Below are 23081 nucleotides of genomic sequence, written 5' to 3' on the forward strand. Positions count from 1 at the left end.
GGGAATGATCAAATAGTTTCACCAGCAGCACTAGCTCATACTGGTTTGATGGAAAAGAGAGAGAACTACATAAATAACGGCGAATTTCTGCACGGCTTTAGAGAGATCACACCTGAAATATTCAGTCGGCCTTAAACAGCTGGCATTCAGACATGATCAAAACAAAAGTATTATCTGTCAGCTGAAAGCAATGGCTTAGCATTGGCAGCAAATGAGAGCCAAAGTCTGATTAAAGAACGAGTAAGTAGTTTATGAAAAAGATTTAAGCAGAAAGGTGGAAGAATATGGTAGAATAGAGAAAGGGGAGTCACCACACTCAATAATTCAGTGAACATCCAACAGTTTCCCACTAATTCAATTGTAAACAGCTCCGAGTACATGGCTGATATGGAGGGGTATACACTTTCTTGAAATAAATAACTGTGCAAGATAGCAGACTATTTTTGCTATCTGTAATTTCTTTTTCAAATAAATGTGTCAATAAGCACAGGAACAGCTTGGTGGTCTTCTGTAGCACAATTTCAAGTGCAGGAGCCAACTGCAGGCGGCCGTGGGTGCTTGGGCACCCACAATAATCTAATTGTGAGGGTCAGGCACCCACAAGGTCAATGAGCAAAGCCAGCAGGTGGCAGTGGCACTGCCTCAGAGAGAGAAATTGTTCAGCTCTGCCCTCCACAGCCAGCCGGTGAGGCACTGTTTCTGGGTTAGGGGCTTGGACGCTGAGACAGAGTCTCTCTGCCTCCAAGTGTGAGCCCCTCTGCACAGAAAAGGGTGCTTCGCTGGCTGTGGAGAGTAGGAGGAAGAGGAACGGCTGCTGCAATGCAGACATGCAACATCACATGCACTACGTGCAGGCATGTGCTTGTCACATCACACGTTCGTGTTACGACAGCGGGCACCCACAATCCTGAGGGCAAGATGGCACCCCTGGTTCCAAGAGTAGCCACGGCTAAGGAAAACACGACCATCAACATTGCCAGTCGAGTGTCTGCATTGCTACACATGACAGAAAAACAGGCTTATGAAGGGGACTACTTACAGAACCCACAGGATGGAGCACCGCTGAAATGCATCATTTCATATTTCAGGGTACACAGAGGGATTTGGAATAAAGGATGAAAGAGTAACCAAGTTCCAAATCTTTGTTCCTGCATGCATTCATGTTTAATGTGTCATAAAGGATGGTGTTCCATTACGTATTGCTCAGAGTAAACCCATTGGCATTAACTGATGCAAATTAGCCATGCTTGTTAATTTCAGTGGGTCTACTCTGAGTGACATTAAGGGGAATACCACTGAAAACATCTGTATTGCCACTCTGGCCATCAGCAGTTGTGTTCTCTACTGCCTTCAAGAGCCAAATGGAAGGTGCCCTTTGAGGCAAGTTTCCTAGGACTTTTTCAGACTGGTTCTTCTCTGCTGGATGGTCCAATTTCAACAGAGCACTAGTTGCAAAAAAATAAATAAAAATAAATAATAGCAAGAGCTTTTGACATGCATACACTTAGCACTGTTTATAACAGTACTCGCTTTATTTATGGATGCTGTGAGCCAGCCAGAAGTAAGATGATAATAATTGTCTGCGGTCTATAATAAGGGAGGGGGTGACACTCACTCTAAATGTCACTCTTGGGATAGAGGGAGATAAGATGGGAACTCAGCCTGAAGCTGAAAAACTCAAGAGAGCTACACTAATTTTTATTTCCTGCCACACGTAGTAGGTGGTCATTCTACAGACATTTTTTTATTATTATTGAAAAGAACCAAACTGGACAATATTTTAGGGGGGAAACCTCATTTCCCAGTGGTTTCATAAAAGAGCAACAGAGAATCACTGGCTATACTGTTAGCCACTAAAATGACTGACCATGCAGATTATCTTATTCTAAGATGTGACATGTAGAATATGAGTAGTACACAAAATTTGTAAGCTATACAAAGTTAGGATGATGCTATTTGCTCACTGACTTTAGGATTTACCTTAGGAGTATGAAACAAACAAGGATTGATCAATTAAGTTCTCCACTTGGGTGCCAAATCAGAGTTTGGTGATTAGGAGCGTCCACTGACTCATTACCTCCCATTTCCATGCCTTATGTTTTCGCCAGTCATAGCTTGCCATGACATCTATATTGGCAAAGTAGAATTAGCACAGTGTCTTTAAATAATGATTTTGAAACGAGTTTACACACTTACAATTTGCCAGCTCAGATGTGGCAGCAAAATATGGGTAGCAAAAATCAGGAAGTGGAAGAAGAAACCCAAACACAAAGGAAAGAGGGAATGAGTGTGAGCCCCAGGGAAGGACCCAGTTGCCAAACCACCATTGATTTGAACCATGGAGTTTAGAACACAGACTAACGGGCTTTTTTGCTCAGTACATTTTCTTCCCTAATAATGTATGTGTACAGAAAAACTGAATGAATGCCTCCCTTGTACAAAGCATGGAACCACATATAAAATTGATTACAGTATTATGAAGCATGGTTACTGGTGTGCTGAGTAAAGCACTCTAATTTCAAGCCTTTGGTTTATTCAAAACATGTTCTTCAGGGAGGAGTTGTAAACGTATTTGAAACATATCTAAAGAGATTTCTCTAATTCTGAAAATCCATTTCTTATTTCCCTTTACTCATTTCACAATCTGAGATTTGGGTAATCTGAAATCAATAGTTACAAAAGACTACTCCTGTGGTAATTTTCCTACTACGTCTTGAGAACAGCTTATTTCTTTGATATTTTTGCAGTTTGTCAGCAGTTCACTATGGGCTGAAGAAGACAAAAGACAGCAGAAAACAGAGATCAGCAAACAGAAAGAGCAAGGCAGTGTTCTGACAAATTCATGGGAAACTAATGGAAATCTCTTCATTTATTTTAACATAGTCTCTTGTCTCTGAGACACTTGTAGGCCTGGATGAAACATCTTTGATTTATTTTTTTGCTCATGCATGCATTGATAAATGAGAGGATATCATTTTGTGGATATAGGGGCATGTTAAGGGTCTAGCCTGCATATTTCAATTTCTACTCTCTCCCCCCAACCCCCCCCCTAAATTTAGCTGTAATGAGGATCTCAAAGGGACAAAGGGCTTGAAATTGGAACTCAAACTGAGGCTGGGACCTTGGCCCGAGGCTGTGTACCCTCTGATCTCAGAGTTCTTCTTAAATCCAGAAGAGAAGGTTAAAGGAAAAGCACCCTCTGGTTGGCAGGCAATGTGGAGCCTTTGGTTTGGTCAGGCTTGGTGTAAGTACAGTGGTACCTCGGGTTACATACGCTTCAGGTTACATACGCTTCAGGTTACAGACTCCGCTAACCCAGAAATAGTACCTTGGGTTAAGAACTTTGCTTCAGGATGAGAACAGAAATCGTGCTCTGGCGGCGCGGCAGCATCAGGAGACCCCATTAGCTAAAGTGGTGCTTCAGGTTAAGAACAGTTTCAGGTTAAGTACGGACCTCCGGAACGAATTAAGTACTTAACCTGAGGTACCACTGTACCAGGAACCTACAGTTATGCATTTCACTGGTAAACAAAGCAGTACCTCTCAAACTCTAGCATCTAACTCAAAACCTCTACATTTAGATTTTTGAGCATATTTCTACTGTAGTCAGTACCCATGAAACTTTCCTTAAAGCATTTCAGCTCCCAGGAATCTTAAATGTCCTCAAAAACCTAGAAATAAAGGTCACACTTTTACTGACCTTATTTGATATTCTCTCAGAAAATACATTTTGAGCATTAGCTAAAGTCCGCTAACATTTTTGTTCAGCTTTGTCAGTCTGAGCTTTGATCTACTGGCAAATAATAAATTAAGAACCACTAGTCTTGTTCAGTGCTTGGAGAACAGCACTAAAACTGTTGGTACCGCAAGCAGCGGAGTATTTGTATAGCTAGTATACTATCCCCCGCAAGGTTACAGTTGAATGGCAAAGGTTTTGCGATCTTAGTAAGACATAAAATTAAGGACTCAACAAAAATATGTGATGATAATAAATAAATAAATAATTTTTATTATTATTTAAACCCTGCCCTCCCCGGCCAGGGCTGGGCACAGGGCGGTTAACACCAAATATAAATTACAATAAAATGTAATAGAAAAAAAGTTGATTAAAATACGGCTTAAAATGCAGCTCAAAATGCAGCCTCATTTTAGTAGTAGCCCATAAATCAAGACCATAAAGGGAGGAAACATCAGATATTCACCAGAACCAGCTATCCATGCTGGTCCTACATGGGCCAGCAAAAAAGCCAAGGGAAAATTTATATGCCAAATCCCATATCAGGGGTCAGAGTGAATCTAAGCCGAAGGCCAGGCGGAACAGCTCCGTCTTGCAGGCCCTGCGGAAAGATGTCAAATCCCGCAGGGCCCTGGTTTCTTGTGACAGAGTGTTCCACCCAGTCAGGGCCAGTGCTGAAAAGGCCCTGGTATGTTTTGTCATCCCTGAGAGCCAGAAAAAGAAAAGATTCAAAAATTAAAGGTAGCCATGTTGACCCATAAGAAAATTTCAAAATCCTGAGTTTGGGCCAGTGCCTTGTGATGCCCCTCTCAAGACCACTTATGGGGATCCCCCTTTAGGTTATGGGTCCAGTATCATACGTCCCCCCTGCCCAGTCATTTTCCTGACCTGCGGATGACCTGCATTTTCCTGACAGCCCCTTGACACATCATGTCTGAAGATTGGACACTGGCTGGTGTTGAAGATTGATAATACCAAGCTAGATGGACCAATGGGTTGACTTAATATTAGGAAGCTTTCTTCTTCTTAGCAAGAAAAAACTCTCATTTTTGTTATCAATATTTAGATATGGTGGTGATTTAGTAGACCTGAACTTCACAGTATAGCACAGTCTCTGTCTTCACAATCAGCAGAAAAAAGCATCTCCTTGAAGAGATTTCCATATTTTCTTTTGCCAAAACAAAATTGGTTGCACGTACCATGCAGGTTCTATGCCCTCTTGCCAAAACAATCTTGAACATCTATCATATACTGTATAGAAATAACTGTGTGATTGTACCCAAAAGGCATTTCAAGAGCCAGAGCAAATAGTTTCCCTATACCAGCTCTGGATCAGCACACTACGTTGCTATACTGCAGCAACTCTTTAAAACGAAATGTGCTTCTATATTAGTTATGTGAATCAGGTCTATAGACACTTGCCTTTTCAGAATTATATGAGCAGCTGCTGGAAAGATGCTGCCCACTGCCATTTGGCTGCACTATATATATATTCTAAATTTCAACACAGGCTGAAAGATTTTCAAAGATTATAAATACAGTAGTATCCAGACACAGTTTGTATACTGTAATATTGAAACCCCCAAGGAAATGTGCTATCTGTGTCCAAATCATAAATGGAGCCTAATTTCCAGCACAGCAGAAGTTTTCAATTTTTCATCTGGAGCGATACAGAGTCTGTCCAGCATCTACATTATAGTTCCTGGTGTACTGTACGTATTTCTTACCATATGCTAACGCAAAACAGCGAGAATTCAGATATTCACTTCATTCATTAAAATCCAGATAGCCTATTATTTTCCCCTTGCACTCTAATAGATATTCACTGTCACCATCCAGGCTTCTGATTCAATTTGCCTAAATCCCATCTGAAGAGTAATCCTGATGGAGAATTAATTTAATCACCAATTTCTTCTCAGAACCATCAACTGTGGCTGTTTCTTAATACAAGCATCGGCGTCTGACCTGCCACCAAACGGAAGCCTGGTGAACAGAAAATACTCAGCAAATCATATACATCAAGATTTTCCAGATGCGTCATGAAAATGCTCCCAAGAGCCACTTGTGGTAGTCTTCTAAAGAAGCCAGCCTGTGACCTTTGCATGTTTGAACTATAGCACCACGGACAGCAGTGTGGGGAAGGCTGTTCTAGCACATATGAAAGTGTTTAAATTAAAAACTATTCTGATTTATTTTGTTATCACACATATTATGGATGTCCACAGACTGGCAAACTCACTGCCTGGTGACAATGGTGCAAATGCATCATACTGGAATTTTTTTCCAAATCTGAACTAAAATTACAACTGTAAGATAGAGCTAAAATGGACCAAAAAGTTCAGTCTTTGCTTTCAAGCTGCTCCAACATTAAGCTTGTTTCCTGTGACCAAAAGCCTTATACAAGGAATGGTGCTTCTAACCAAAATTGTATTATAACATCTTTCCAGACACAGTAGAGAAGCCAGGAAATCTTAGTTATCATCAGGCTACATCCTATTTAACCAGTGTATTGCTCACATAGTTCTAGGGCTCTGATCCTAAACATTTTTCCTGGAAATAGGTCCCACTGACCCCAGTGGAGCTTACTCTGAGTAGACATATTTTAGATTGCATGAATGTAGTCCCAGAGCAATAATTAAATCAAGAGCTATAAAGTATGAAAAATTCAGCTTGTTAATTAAATGGTAGAGTATTTGGGGCATTTCTGCAGTATCTGCTGATATCAAATACCAATACGAAGCCCTCCACTTGTAAAACATTACAAAAGCTGCTTTATTTCCACCAATCATACAATATAAATATGTTACATTAAACTTCTATTATAAATACCAAAACTGATATGAACATGTAGATGAAAACATCCCACATCCTTAAAGGAGATATTTGATTGAAATTACTATCAAACAAGTTTTCATTTTTTAAAGAAAGCCTTTCACACATTCCATATTCTCCGGTATTCCCCCTCAAGTTCAAAATCTCCCAAATGTATCTACTGGTGCAGACATAGCTGACAAGAATCCAAGTTTCCTGTAGATAAATATGATGGCTGAAAGTAACTCAAGGCTGAAGGCTTTGGGGGTTGACAGTACTGTGAACAAACGGATCAGATCACTCAAATGAAGAGAGAGAAAAGGTGAAAGCAATATGGACAGCTGCTTGGCCAATAACCTGGGGACACATACTCTTATCTGTAGGACTGGGGTGACGGGCGGCTGAACTGAGCGCGTTGTAGCAGAGAAAAGGGCAGCAGTGTCTACAGTGAGCAAGATCTATAATGCAAAGTAAAGGCATAATGCAAATTACGATCAAACCGAGAAATGGTACCGTGTTTTGTACTGATGCAGCCCTTACAGTGCTGAAGGTCAAAAGCCAAGGTACGTTCGTACGCCTGGTGTACACTTCAAATGCAGAATGTGTGAAAAGGGTCTCTGTCATTCACTTGAAGATACAGCCGTCTCATAATAAGGGCCGATACAGGAGGGAGAGACATATCAAAGCAGAAAAGGGAAGAGCAGGGCGAGAATAGAAGAAAAATTGGCAGTTTCCTAGAGGGAGAGGGTAGAGATGGCACAGAGTATACTTCAAAGAAGGAGGTGGTGCCAGGGGGAGGGGCACAGGTACTGCCTCATTGTGCTAACTTAATTTCCCTATGTGTGGTTTTACTGGGAAATGTTTAAGAAGTAGTTTTTATGTGCAGTATATAGTACTACAGATACCCGAGGAAGAATCTCAGCTGTTATTTTTCAGTAACACACTGTGCTTAAAAATGGGTTTCAGAGGACTCTCCTTGCATAAATATTTAGCAACTAGGTGAATTCAAGTCAATAATGGCTGCTCTGCTCATCATCAATATCTGATTTCCAGACCACATCTTTGTTTTCTTGCAATTTATCTACCAGGCACAATAGATTAACAGTTTTCAACAAAATTATTCTATCAAATGCATATTGACCTGGGTTTTGTTTATTATGAGGTTTGTAACTGTGTACGTTTTAAGATTGTCACAGCACAAATATGTAGAAAAAGGCAGTCCTCACAAATGACAAAAATGTGTGAAGCCACTGATTCCTTGCAACAGTTAACCATGTAATGGTGTAACCATATAACAGCATTTCAAGAGTAAAATCTAAGGCGTTGGGAAGTCATTTGACATGTTGCCATTGTTAAACAAATGGGAGCCAGAAATCCCAGATGATCAACCTCAAATCACCTGAAGATCTCCCAGTAGATCCCAATCGACCCTTTGCCTACCCCTGCTATATACTAATAGAAAACTCATTCTATGAGGGTGGATTTGTATGTAGGCAGAATGACACTACACAAATGGAAGGCAGGAACACATCTGCAGAAATAAAATTTTAAAAAATCTGTAGGAAGCGAGGGGAAACGAAAGGATGAAAAGGCACAAAAACAGCTTAGTTAGGATTCAGCAGGCTTGGTAGGTATGGAATGCTGACTGGGTATTAATTTTTTTTGCCAAGATTGGGAGAGAGATGCAAGCCTTCTCTGTAATAGAACAACCCTGGGGAAAGGGTTGTGCAAGGCTAGAACCTTGAACAAGAGCATTCTATGCTACAATAGGGTTCCATATTTCAAGAAGTAAAAATCCAGACACAAAGGTTGTTGAGCTTTTTCCCTCCGGATGCAAATTTCGCCATTTCAATTGGCATTTCAATATGGCAACTATGCTACAACATTCTCTATACTGCTAAAGTAACATGCAGCAGAGCTCAGTATTTGAATAGTGTAGAGAGGATCTGCACCAGTGCTGCACATGACTACTTGCAGCTGGCACTGGCCTGGAAGATCACAGAATCATATGAGTTGGAAGGGACCACGGGGATCATCTAGCCCAACCCCCTGTAATGCAGGAATCTTTCGCCCAGTGTGGGGTTCGAACCCACAGCCTTGAGATTAAGAGTCTCATTATCTACCAACTGAGTTATCACTCAGGAGATATCCATACAATGTAGAAGAGCAACGTGAAAAGCAATGAGTCTTGTGGCCCCTTAAAGATTAAACACCTGTAACATGGTTGCAAGCTTCCGGGCACTACAGGTGAAATCCAGTTCACCAGCTGCATGCATTGTTATACTAAGTTGGCAGGTATGTTTATGCATGAGTGTCGTGTTAAAAATGTAATCAGATAGTTCCGAGTGAAATGATATGCCCAAAAGTACAGATTGTGAGAAGTATGCAAAACTAGAAAGCAGTGTTGAGGAGTAACAAATATTCTGGCACTGGTACATTCCTAAACATACATAGTGGATAATACAAAATACTTCGGGGAAGATGCCATGGGGCAAGATGCAGTATGGGAAAGGTGACCTGGGGATGCTGTTTCAAGCAGGCTCCCTAACCATTTTATTATGTAGAGCAGGACCTTGGAGTTGATTTCTGTGTGTTCAGTTTGAAGGGATCAATATATGCATGTGGTGAGGTCCTTGACTTTCAAAATTAGTGTTTTCTCTGACATGATAACTTTGGAGCAATGCTCCCCTGATCTTGTTTGGTCTACTTCTCACAAATTGTGCTCAGCTAGGAAAGTCCTGTCACAAAATGCAGCTCATTCCGTTGCATTTTGTGCAGTCGCAGTCCAAAACACAGCAAAACGTGCTTAAGTTCCGATGAAATCCATCAGTTCTAGGTGTGCTTAGCAGACGAGAACTGTGCCCTGACCATTTTAATACATGCAGCGACACATCTTTTGAGATAGCGTGCTTCCTCTTCTTCCTCTGAAAGCTACTCAGCTGTTTTTAGGTGCTGTGTGCTTGACTGTGTTTATTACTGACTATCCAAAGTAGTAATTAGCTTGTTAGGTTGTCAGCAAGCAAGTTAATTTCATTTAGTCTTTATTAATTTCACTCCTGCTGGCAATTTCTTTTTAGCTACCTTTGCTCTTGACAACTTGGCAGTGATCTTCTATTCAACAGAGGGAGGATACATAACTATGATATTTTGGAGATGGCATTTATTTGGAAAGGTCTATTAAATTAAATTTAAAATGTTGATAGAGAAAACAGGATGTTCTATTCCAGATTCATAACAGGTTAAGTCAGAGCAAAAGAAGCCCTATGACATTTATCTCACTTTACTGTAACCCACCTTCATAGAGACTGCTGTTGCTATTAGTTCTGCGGGGGAGGGGGGACAGCATCTGCACATGCCTTTTTCTGCCCTGCACAGCTCAGCTAACAACCGCTTTTTAGCAGGAGGCAATTTACCTTGGAGAAACTGCCTGGGAGAAAAGGATTAAACAACACCTTCCAAATCAAGCCCTCCCACCAACCTTCATACACACACCTCCCTTAATAGGGCTGCTAATTAACAAAATAAAATTTGGTGGACATCCTGTTCACAGATCTCCTGTCTGGTTTTGCTGTCTGGGCATCACTTTGTACTCAGGAGAAATTGGACAGTCACTCATCAAAGGTTATGAAACAACAGCTTTGTCCATCTTTTGTTCACAGGAGGAGAGGTGGTTTTTTAATATATACATATATAGGGAAGAGAGGTAGGATGGCAGTCTGGAAACCAATCTGAGGGAGGGTCCCAGGGGTTGGGGGGGTCTTGATCTGGATGCTGGGGATATGCTGAGCCAGAAGAAAACTTCGTCCTGGCAACAGTGGATGCCCCAAGTGCAGAGGCAGAGATGTCACCATTGGCCCGTCTCACCTTCTGCTAGAAGGACAACAGGAAAACCCTGAAGTCTGGAGTCCACAGGAATATTTGCATTAAATTAGTATGATGTAGGTCAGCCTTCCCCAACCCAGTGCCCTCCAGATGTTGGAATAGTACTTCTGCCATCCCTAAGCACTGGAGGGCACATCTGGAGGGCACTAGGTTGGGGAAAGCTGACCTAAGGCATGTCACTAAACCAAAAGACAAATTTTTAAAATACCGAACCTTCACAAAGGTAACGAACTCTTCCACCTTGTCATTGGACATCATCAATTTTTTCTGCAGTACTTCGAGTGCCTGTTCACTTTGCTTTGCCAAGCCATGAAGTTGCTGAGAGGCAGTGGTTTCGAGTTCTGTCATGGCACATTCCGCCTCAGCCATTTTAGCTTCCAGATTGGCGAGTTTAAGCTCCTGAAATAAAGCCACATGAAAATGATACTGGTATACTTTTCACTCAAGAGCAAAATACCCTAAGGTGAGTCAATCAAGCCATGAGAGGGATTGCGAGTTTTGTGGATACATAGTGAGTCCACAAAGTCCATTGTGTCCCCTTTCTAGGAAGATTCACTGTAGGGACCACAACTTGGTTCCTTCACCCTTAGAGTGGCGTCATTCTTAGTTCTTGTCTGATTTCATGAGGAGTTGGGATACTGCACAGTTAGAAGCTAGAGCAAGAACAAGAACATAAGTTAAAAACTGTATTCAGCTTCCTTTACCATGTTCATTGCTGTCTTCTTCCAGTGTCATATATCTATAAAGGAACCTTTGCTTGATTTGCTTTAGGTTACAACGATTTTGTACATTACTCTCTCCCAACGGAGCAGCCTGCTACCCTCTCCCATGTCCCCACCATTCTTCCTCAGCTGTTTGGGGTCAAACAAACTCAGAGAAAGGATCTATGTATTGGGGTGTCGTACCTGGCTTAAACCTAAGTGCTGTTTCCTTTGGACTGTATCACACAGTTGTGGATTTTCTACCACCGAGTGCCTTGGGCTCAATGAAGCCATCGCTGTCCTAATATGGGCTCATGGTACGTCCTGCCCATAATACGAATGTAGGGTTTTTGACCCAGTAGGAGGCAAGAGTAAGCTTTGAGTTCATACATGGCCTTCATTCCATCTTTCTTTCCCCCTTTTCCTAGGTACCAACCCGTAAGGCAAGGTGAGGCAGCAAGATCCACAGAAGCAGCAGATCTGGAATACATTGCCCCCTGCTGCTGCTGCTGCTGCTACCACTCCTTGGAGGCTGGGTCTGTGGACTTCTTAAGCCCCACCCAATGCCTCCTCTGCAACGACCTTTTGCTCCTCACATCCTTGCTCCCGATGTAGAATGTTATTTCCCGCCCCCCGCCCCCGTTCCTGATATACATCTTCCCTTACCCATTCTCCCCTGCTGGGGAAGTGCCATTGTGTGGTTCGCCACAGGTGCCAAAACGCCTTGGGCCAGCCCAACTAGGTAACAGGTAATAAGTAAGGTGGGACGCAGGTGGCGCTGTGGGTTAAACCACAGAGCCTAGGACTTGCTGATCAGAAGGTTGGCGGTTCAAATCCCCGCGACGGGGTGAGCTCCCGTTGCTCGGTCCCTGCTCCTGCCAACCTAGCAGTTCGAAAGCACGTCAAAGTGCAAGTAGATAAATGGGTACCGCTCCGGCGGGAAGGTAAACGGCATTTCCGTGTGATGCTCTGGTTCGCCAGAAGCGGCTTAGTCATGCTGGCCACATGACCTGGAAGCTGTACGCCGGCTCCCTCAGCCAGTAAAGCGAGATGAGCGCCGCAACCCCAGAGTCGGCCATGACTGGACCTAATGGTCAGGGGTCCCTTTACCTTTAAGGTGGGAACAGGAACAACACTTAAAACCTCTGTCTCTACCTAAGCTAAAAGAACAACATGAATAGAAAACCAATGGAGAGCCAAAGATATGCTTTCTACATAGAGCAGGGATGGGGAACCTATGGGCCTTCATATGTTGTTGGACTGCTGTAATTCCTGATGAGTCCACTTCTCCCCCAGCTTCCAAACATTGCATGTCGTTGGTGCTCTCCAGGGTGGGGGGGCATGGGGACCTTGGCCCTGTGTGGTGCTAGGGAAGCCATCTGCCACTAATGCCACTGTGGCCCTGAACAGCGCCAGATTGTGCTCACGCTGTGTTTGGGAGCCAGGAGAGCAGCAGTGCCCCCCACACCAGACCCTACAGGTTTCTCATCCCTGACCTAAGGATAATGATGGTGGGCACCACAGGAGCATGTTCACATATTCCCTGACTGCCCCAACCAGAAGTTTCAGTCCTTGCTTCTTGAATTGCACAGAAAAAAAGCAGCTCCGCTGAACCCATTTTAGGGTGCTACAAACAGGGGCATATTGAATTTCATTACCTAGGCTAATATCACAGAACATCATACTGTGATTCATTTAATTCATTTTCAAATATGCATTTTGCCATTACATTCGTATCTTGTAAAGGCTCCAAGTCCAAGAGAATAAAAACCACAGAGATACTGCGATGGGTAGAGTGAAAATGCAGAGTTGCTGACCTCACCATTCTTTTCCTTTTGGTAATAAACACTGTACATGAAAAGGTTAGGTAGAAATTAAATATTCTGTGTTTAAACCAAAACAATCTGTAACCATGTACCTTTTTCTCTAGCTCCTCCTTAGCTTTGCGATTCATCTGCTCATATTGTGCCTTTTCTTTTGTAGCTACATTAAGCCTTTGCTTTAGTGAATCAATCGACGTTTTTTTGTTTGAACAATCTTCCGTCAATGACTTTACCTGAAGTAACACCCAGAGAATAACTGTTATTAGGGAAAACATTTGCATCATTTCGAGGGGAAACCTAAAATCTTTTGCCAAAATAACAACTACATTTAATTGTAAACATTTCTTTTGCCAGTTTAGGTGAAAAGGCCGGCAGCTCTCTTTCAGCTGTTCCTGCAGGGACTGTATCCCATGGAAATCAATATAAGTTATTCACACATAACTGGCTACAGAGCTGCAAGTTTGTAGTTATTACAAAATGCATAGCATTTAGCAAGTAGACAGATATAAGGATGCAGAAAGTATAGCTACATGGAGAATTAGTGCTTTCAGGTTTTGATGGAAACAAATATTAACCACACAACCCTTCTGTTAGTATCCAGCACCTATAGATTTTGTTTGGATCAGCCTTTCTCAAACAACTGTAAAGGATATGTATTCAAGTTCTATGCAATCTATGCAGATACTTTCTCTCCCCGAAATCAAAACATGCAAGATTTAATATCACAGCTCTTCAAAACATTGATTTTCTAAAACAGAAACAAAATCAAGGATTCATTTTGCACCTTCCTGGTGTGATTTCCTCTCAACCCCAACCCCCCTCTTTTTGGCTGATGATTTCTTAATGACATCTTATCTCTGACATGGAGGGCAAGAGAGTAGTTCTCTCTGGAACTGACAAGTGCTTAATGGCTGCCGGTGCAGGCTACTTTCAGAGCAACGCAGCCAGCACCTGATTTTAAAGAGAATCAAAGTAGGGCTCGCCTCGAAAACTATTTCTGCTCTGAGGTTGTACAGTGTGAAGCCTCAGGGGTTCCTCCATGTGAGCCCTGTTTGATGGGAATAAAAGGGTGCTGGGGAGATAGCGTAAGGAAGGCGCAATTTCACTTCTCGTCCCTTTAAGCATCTGCAAAATGCATTAAATATTTAGGGAGAAAACAACTTGCAGAATAGCATAAAATGGAATCATTAAATATATAACAGTGAAAGGGATAACATGTCACTGTTATTATAAAGCTAATTGAAATGTAATCTTTTCTTTCTGCTAGATGTTAGATAGAACAAACACATATATTTCACATATCAGGGATTTGAGCTGCATTTTTTTGAAATTAACAAGCATAAGAAAAACCAGCTTCACTATATACCATATGTACACAGCAAACCTTTCATTCTCACATTAAATTATTTTACTGTTTAGATAGCACAAATGTGCTCTCTCTATGTATGAATGGAATTATCACAACTGCTGCAATTAATCAATGAAATCTGATAGCATTTCTAAGTGGATACAAATGCAACGCTTTTTTTAAAAACAAACAAACAAAACCTCACCAACGGTGTTAATATTTTGATTTTTGTATGTGATGCTCATTTTGGAGGAGGCGGATTAAACACACTAAAAACATGACATACCTTTTCTTCAAGAGTTTGTAGTTTTTCATTAAAGCTTTTTTCTTTTTCCTGATTTGCTTTCATGCGCAGCTTCCAATCTTCTATTAAATTCCTTTTCATACTTAGGTCTCTCTCCATTCGAGAAATCCTTCAAATAAGGATGAATGCAATATCCACAGAATTAGGAAACATTACTACTGTGTGCTTATTTTGAATAATTAAAATGTATGACTCTGATGAGTGCTAATCTTTGTACATTTTGCCAGAGCAAAGGAGTTGAAAATCACTGCATTTTTCTGCACATATAAAGATACAACAGATAAATTGAAAATCTGTGGACTTCTGAATTGCAAGCACAACATTATTATACCAGCAATGCAAATACACAGCACTTCCTACAGTTAATCATACTAAGGTGAGCATACAATTATGAGCAAAGGGAAAGCAGAATATTGCATTATTTTGGTGTAGGCCGACAAAGTGAAGAAGAGGAAGAATATAATTTACTAAAGTATCAATTTAAAAGTGCAAATATGTAGACTGCCCAGCATGATTATACACCTTTATTTAGGATGTAGAAAGCTTCATAACAATAAAAAGGAAGGAATTAAAATATGTCTGTGGGCAATATCTGTGGAAAATCAATACACTGATTTCAAAGACAGCATTGCTTTCACACATAGCATCTCTGAAGGAAATGCAAACTTTTCCGTAGCAAATCTGTGGCAAAGGAATTTTAAAAACTGCTGATTGGGTGATATGTGAGACAAACAGGATGCCTATTGCCTTATTACTTGAAACTGTTTTCTTATGGACACAATACTTTATCCAAATAAATCAAATCAGTATGTTGAATATACATAATACATTGTTGTTGATATCATGTCACATAAAATCAGCAAGAAAACCATGGCATAATAAAAAAGGATAGAAGGAATTTACATTTGAATGGTCACCTAACAGTGTACTGGGAGCAATCAAGTAGATCACCTCCAGCAAAGCGCATTCAGTATTTACTATATAAAATAATGGTAGGGCACAGTCTTATCTAAAATCTAAAAAATGGAGGTGCTGGGTTCTTTAGGTGCATCTTAAGGCATTAATCAATGAAATATGCATTCCATGAATGTATTTTAAAGATACTCCCGTCTTAAAGGTGAAGGAACCACGTCAATAAAATAATTTTTATTTCCAAGATCACACATTAGTAGGTAGCAGGTTTACTCATTTGCAGGTGTTTCTGTGACTTTAATATTTGACTAGATAATCAATCTACAAATCTATAGTATGCACTTCTGGAATAAACCAGTTAAAATACAGTGTTATGTATGTAAAATAAATGAGATGTGATTTTCAAAGTTAATGTTTTTCAGAGTTAAAACTGCAGTCCTATAATAAACACTTACCTGGGAGTCAGCCCCACTGAATACAATGGGATGTATTTTTGAGTAAACAGGAATAGGGTTGCAGAGTTAACAAACATAAAAATGAATAAGCCTAACTGCCCTTTTGCACCTTTTACAGATGTAAAACTGGAGATTTAATCCTGTTTAAGCATCTAAACCTTGACTTGTCTTTAAGCCTTTAGGCATTTGTATTTGAAAGATTGCTTTTAGCTACGGTGAGGCAATCATTTAGATTTACATCAAGGGATAAGCAAGCCCACTCTGCAATCTGAAATGTGACTGTTGATACTCTTTTTGCTATACAGAAATTATAGTCAGTTAACAACTCATCAGTTTTTGTCTTCTGCTTTTAAAGTCATCAGCGTGGACTGCTGCAATAGTTTGAAATAGGAATCATAAAGAAAAAAAGAAACTGGATGGAAAATATCACTTCCAGAAAAATGTCTCTACTTGATCCAAAATTCTGTTAAGTAATTACATTTCTGCCACTGGGGGGAACCAGACACAATGGAGAAGCAAAGTCAACCTACTTTTCCTGTAGTTCCCGCATCTGTTCTTCTTTTCGCTGGACTTCATATTTCAAAGATTTAATGGTTGATGACTGTTTAGTGATTTCATTATTTGCATTCTAGATTGAATAAAATATTTATTAAAGCCTCAATAGTGTAGATTTAGAATTATCGAAAGTATAACTCATAATGATCTTGTTTCAAACAAAAAAAATTACTGTATAATAGTTTATAGTCTATTTTGATCACTATTAAACAATCATTAGTGTACATCACAGCACAAAAGAATATCTCTTACAGCTTTTGCGCTTAGAAATTTTGCCCTTTAGAAACACTTTGCTAATGTTTCACACTGCTGACTTTATAACCACTAAATGGTTCTTTATCAGGGCCAGCCCAGAGGTAGATACATCCCGTCTTATTTGGCAGAAAAAATATTAAACTCTTACGATCGGCTTACAGAAATTTTCCATCAACTGTGTTTCCTCAAAGGATAGGTTTGGGAAACAAAAGGCATATGTCTGAGAGACCTGTGCTTCTTCTCGGTCTTTTGATCCTCAAGATTTGCATGAGACCTATGAGAAACATTACGTAGGAGCAGGAGTTGACTGTATAGATTTTCGGTCTGTTGTCCCATGTCCTCCTTAGGAGTAGTCACACAGGACACCAGCATCTGGATCACTTCCTCTGCTGTTACTATTTTCACCACCAACACATCAGAATTTTAACAGCCTAAACAAGGATGTCCATAGACCTTGTCTTGTCTATGTATACTACTCAGAAGTAGACAGCACAACTCACTGTACACAGATGATCATGCGGCCTTAAATCAGTTATTTTAGGCAATTCTGGGGGGAAAGGGAATGTCACAAAAAGAAACCTCTCAGCCGTTTGAAATAATCCTACCATATTTTCCAGAGTGATCAACAGCTAAAATTAGTGGCATGGAACTGCAACAATTAACTTTCATTTCAGAGTATTTCAGAGTAAATGGCATTCTCTTCTCCTCCACCTTTCGATGCAGAAGTGGGAGATGAATTCACCGTAGGTGTGCATTCCTATTTGCAAGTTCAGCCCTTGTTCTGGCCTGGGGAATTTACACATTAGGTGTAAAACTGTGAGCGAAGAGATGGGATAGGCAGTAAAGCCAAACTCTGCTGGAATGTCTCCTGCTCATTGCAGCCTTCTAACTCCCATTAACATTAATGGGAGCCTTGAACATAGTATTCTTCCCCTCAAGGGAAGTATAGACTCTGATGGGTAGAGTATGGGGTAAACTGCAGTTATATTGAGCAGCCTCTTCTGCACTGCTACACCCTTTTACTCACTGGCTTAAAAATAAAATGATAGTTGTTCCTCTAATTAAAATCCAATAATACTGGCAACCCACAGTGCCTTGAAATTCCGACATTTTCTCATGGCAGGAACTATAACGATCCTGTTTTAACATTCATATAATGAAATAAAAATTAAAAGCAGGTTTGCGAAGGATTCCAACGCAACTTGGTAAAGCATGCCAGGAAGTTGAACCTCTAATTACTTTTTTCTTTAAAAAAAAAAAATAAGGCTGGCTCTGCATGTTCATAAACACAATCATACTGTAAGGGATGAAAAATAATGTCTAGTTTATACTCCTGAGCCACAAAAAGAATGCAAGTCATAATTCTTGCGTTACAGCGCACTTCAACAGGAGCTTTCTCTGGGTAAGGAAAAAGATTTTTCAGAACAGAGCTGCAGTCATTTATTACATTTACCAAAAAAAAAAAAAAGGTGGGGGGGAGGGGGAAGTGAAATGTTTTCATGTGGTCAAAGCATGCCTAGGATTCCAGCAGTTCTGCATTGGGCATGTCACCCCAACCTGAAATATATGAAGTTTAACCTGAGAATAGTTAAAATGATAGATGGCAGCAGAATAATAACTGAAGTTCCTTAGGCCAACTTTTGCAGCGTGACCTTCATTAAGGGTGAAGTGCAACACACCGTCAGAGGCGTTTACATGTGCCAAGTGAAAGTGGACACTTGCGCGGAACGGGGGCCTCTGCAAAGAGCTACACAGCAGTGCTTGTGTCCGAGGGGGAAAGTCACCACTTCCTGTGGAAAACAACGCTGCAAAGAAGGGGAAAGGAAATGAAGCAAATCTCTTCCAGCAGTGATTGGGTAGGAGTGTTAAGATGCAGGAAGCCTGGTTCTCAAAAACCACTTATTGTGTGGTTAGACTTTGGAATTTGGAAAAGGGGAAAAAAAGATACATGAGTAAGGTACAATCTCAGACTATTTATCCTAAACCTTGCAGGGAAAACTGAGACGCGGGCACAAACGATGATGGTTTTATAACAGGTTCCCAGGAAGTCAGATGCATCGTATAAGTTTATTGCGTTGCTAATAGCTTTCTTAAAATTCTCTTTGCTAAAGTTGTTGGACAATGCAGGACACACTGAGGGGTGTATTAAGAAGCCCACATGGTTAATATGTAAACTTTGATATGTGGGTAGCCGTAGCAAATCACCATGTTGTGTTTTTCCATACTGCAGCAAGCTTCTTCTTCTTCTTTTTTTTAAATGATATTTATTGGAATTTTTTTTTAAAGTTACAAAAGAAAACAAAGTAGAAAAAGAACAAGGAAAGAACAAAGAAAAACACCAACCACATCCAACAATACAAATTCCAAAAAAAAAAAAAATACACCACAAACATTTAAAAACAAATCCATTATTCTCAAATCCTCAACTGTCATTACCTTCTTTCTTTGACCTCCTCCTCCTCCCTTTTTTTGTATCCTAGTTATTAATTGTTGCAGCAAATCCTTTCCATATTTCATAAAATTCTGTCACTACATTACCTTAAACTATTTTAATCTTATCTTACTATAAAAAACCTTGAAACTTAAAACTTAAATCTTATTTTTACCAACTTCTCATAACCATAATATTCTTACATAATTCTTTAAACATTTTTACTAAAGCCAAGTAATTTCATTCCAACATTTTTCTAACATTCATCAATTTTATAAAACAGTCCTAGTAGTAGAAAAGAAATAAAAACAATCCAATCTTCATCCAGCGTCCCTTCCTCCTGGTCCCAGGTTTTGTCAGTCCTTATTATCCCATCGATCTAGCGCATTAACCTGGTAACCTTATATCCGAGGCCCTTAAGTCTCTTCCATGTCTGCAGCAAGCTTCCAGGCGTATCCCTTGTAACTGCTTGAAAAGCAAGGCAGTCTTATGAACAATGGGCTATACTAGGAAGCCATGTGGTATAGGGATCAGAGTGATAGACTAGGACTGGGAAACCTCCGGTTCAATTCCCAACTCAGCCATGAACCTTACTAGTTGATTTGGCACCAGTCAGCATCTCTCAAACCAGCCTACCTCCTAGGGTTGTGGTGAGGATTTTTTAAATTTTTTTGGAAGGGGAGACAAAATATATGCTGCCTTGAGTGAACTGAAGGAAAGGCAGGATATAACTGCAATAAATAATAAAACAAGGTTGACTTTGGAAAAGCACTGGGATACTTGATTAGGGTTTTCATGAGGAAGTACTGAGAGACTGACGTAGGGTTCCACCAAAATCTGCTTAACTAAATCAGGAATTAGATTCAGGTAGGTAGCCGTGTTGGTCTGACGCAGTATGTGTGTATATATGTGTATATATATAGTCCAGTAGCCTCTTAGAGACCATCTAAATTTGTTCTTGGTATAAACTTTCGTATCTGAAGAAGTGTGCATGCACATGAAGGCTTATACCAAGAACAAACTTGTTTTAATTTTTTATATAAATCAGGAATGCCATCGCACAGTGCTATGAAGGTTGATTTGGCTCCAATTAAATGTTTCATCATCCATCATCCATGAGATAGGAAAATAACATACGGAAATTCACTACTTTGAAATAGTCTGTCCACAAAGATGAAACCATGGGCTTTCCCCTCCACCGTACCCCAGGGTTCTTCCTTTTACCAAGAGGAGTCGTCTTGCTCTATCTGAATCCGAATTTTAGTATGTTATTTTCTGGGACCTGCGCACAGTATGGAAGCACTGCTGTGGCCGTCCGGTGCTGGGCTCCCCACCCCTCTCCCTCCCTGCCTTTTGCTCAGCACTGGGAAGACAAGAAAGTAACTTTGTCCTGCCTGCCCTGCCAATGGCTACTGGGGATAGTCTAGATCCTATTGGAATCCAGCTCACATGAGCCCCAGCCAGCAAGGACAACAGTCAGAGATTATCAGAGCTGCAATGCAACAACAGTATGGGAGGGGCACCATGTTGGTTACTCCTAGCCTATCCAATTCCAGCTACTCCACAAACTCATCTTGTAGCTGCTAATACAATGCCTATTCCATGTCACTATCAACATTCAAATATCACAAAACCTTCAGCCTGCATGTACTCTTCCTTTCTGTTTCTCCAACCTGTGCTCTCTATGTACTTTTTGATATTGCCAATGTTTCCATTAAGATTAACCTCCATAATGCAATTCTAACTCCCTCCAAGAAGTCAGGAATGCAAAATAATCATTGTGATAAATGTGATTGGTGGAGTCATGCTGGTTTTTTTAAATGTTCACCAATACTGTTGAAAGTCGATAGCATTTTCCAGTTAGGCTTGAGGCTTTCCCAGAAACATTAGAAAGACTTTCAGACAGGTGTTCCAGAAAGGAAGTTGTTTCTGGTAGTGGACAGCAACAGAGGGTTGAAGAGAATATGACTACAGGGACCTCTTTCTCCTAGATTATATTTTCATACTGTCCCAAAATGCAAGGAGGTCACTATCCTCTCAAACAGCTGTAATGTTGATTTATATCCTTCATAGGACACACACACCCAGTGAATATAGCAATTTTAAATCTCACTTCTTATACTGTAAGGACTGGAATCATATGATTTGTCTTAAACACAGCCTAACACTTTCAACAAGCCAGATTTAATCATAGTCCTGAATCTGATTTATTTTCTCTAATCTTTGAACAGATGAAGCGAGCCAGTTCAATTTCATCTGACTGAATGTTAAGTTATTCTTATTTAATTATGGTTGCGTGCCCATCATTTAATAGCAAATTTACCTAAACCACAAGATGCATTTTATTTTTGGTCTTTCAGCGTTTGATACTCTCTTTAGGACATAAAAGTGCAAATTTCATAATAATTTCATAACGTGGACTGTCACCTTCAGTTTACACTGCAGCTGCTTCATTTCCAAATCTACATTCTTTAATGGAGTTGCTGGTGTCATTCCAGTAGGGCCAGATGTCACAGGAGACAGACCCTCTCTCACTTTCATCAACTGGGTCAGGTGGTCCAACTTCCCTTGTAAATCTGATTTTTCTCGCTGCAACTCAGTCAGGTTGGACGTCAGTGTCTGTTTTCCAAAGAAAGTAATAATAGCGACAGTTGTGTTCAATATCCAATAGAGACCAACGTGCTGTATAATTTTACAGTTTAGCATTACGAAACACAACATATGTACCATGCATTGTCCAAATTGCAAATGGGTTGGCTGATTTCACTGGTTGCAAAACAGGCACAACCATATTAAAGAGGAAGAGAGAAGGAGACAGGCTGCCTTTAGTGATATTTGCCTATCAAAGGGGAGAGGGAAATGATGCTTTAAAGAATAGTTAATACTGTTCCCCACTGCCACTGATATTCCTTGTGATGTGTATGTGAAAACAGTGATATATTCTCAGACTTCACCTTATGTAGGAAATGTGGATTGAATGTAATGGCCGCTGGAATAAGTTCACATGAATATTCTATTGACAAATGCTATGGAGCAGTGTGCTTTGACTTATTAGGTTTGTAGGACTTGTGGAGGTTAAAGCAAAATAGACCATATGCACTGCAGAACTTCTGTTTGGCTGGTCTTTATGTTGTTGCTTCTTCCGTTCCTCATGTACACACAAGAGCCAGGAAACCACAAATTCCATAACCTTGACCCTGGGGCTGATATACTTAACTGGTAAAAGCCAAGCTGGAGCACGACAAGATAGCAGATGTTAGTTGTTTATTCCACTGGGTAGGTCTTACCACCCAACACTGCAGCCAAAATGCTTCTCATTTAGCAACATAAATGTTAAGTCCAATTAGCAGATGAGGCTTGTTAGGGATTTAGTTCATATGAATAGCAAGCAAATAAACTATTTCAGTCTTACTGAACTTGACTGACAACGGATCAGGAGCATTTATGCGATGTGAAATGGTGCTGCAGCGTGCGTCTTAAAATGGTAAAATGAAGTATTCAGTATTTACCTTAATTTTGCTATGCTGTGGAATATAGGAAAATGTTTTATTCTGTAATAGCTGGAATAATCTTTTACCAGACTGTAGTCAGCAGAAAGCCACCAAGCTTTTAATGGCATAACAGCCGAAGGATCCTTAAGAGCTCAACAATAGTACTATTTTAATATTCCAAAGATGCTTATAATATGGTAGTTTAACATAAGGAACAATTAGACAAAATGGTATTGCAATCTCTCAGAGGAGCAAAAAACTTCCCTTGTGAAGACTCCCAATTAGACACTGCAAAAGATGCTACCATTTAAAACAGCTAGCTGTAGCTACTTTATATTTTGTACTGAAATAAGGAGATAAGAAACAGATACACTATA

At 40.3% G+C, this 23081-nt stretch overlaps 1 protein-coding gene across 3 annotated transcripts in view; it reads right to left on the reverse strand.

Annotated features, from left to right (window-relative positions):
* Nucleotides 1-23081, reverse strand: part of CNTLN (centlein) — a 169641-nt gene that overhangs the window by 15966 nt on the left and 130594 nt on the right. For all 3 annotated transcript variants that reach the window (XR_013980931.1, XM_080987712.1, XM_080987713.1), the window contains 5 exons: nt 21641-21832; nt 16503-16600; nt 14588-14714; nt 13049-13186; nt 10643-10828 (listed from right to left, as the gene is read on the reverse strand). Coding sequence is in view for 2 of the 3 variants with exons in the window: in XM_080987712.1 (XP_080843838.1) it covers nt 10643-10828; nt 13049-13186; nt 14588-14714; nt 16503-16600; nt 21641-21832 (741 nt within the window). In the remaining variant the exon portion in view is untranslated. The remainder of the gene's footprint in view (nt 1-10642; nt 10829-13048; nt 13187-14587; nt 14715-16502; nt 16601-21640; nt 21833-23081) is intronic.

Source organism: Podarcis pityusensis (assembly GCF_964106645.2).
Source record: "Podarcis pityusensis genome assembly, chromosome: 17".
Classification (NCBI taxonomy): domain Eukaryota; kingdom Metazoa; phylum Chordata; class Lepidosauria; order Squamata; family Lacertidae; genus Podarcis; species Podarcis pityusensis.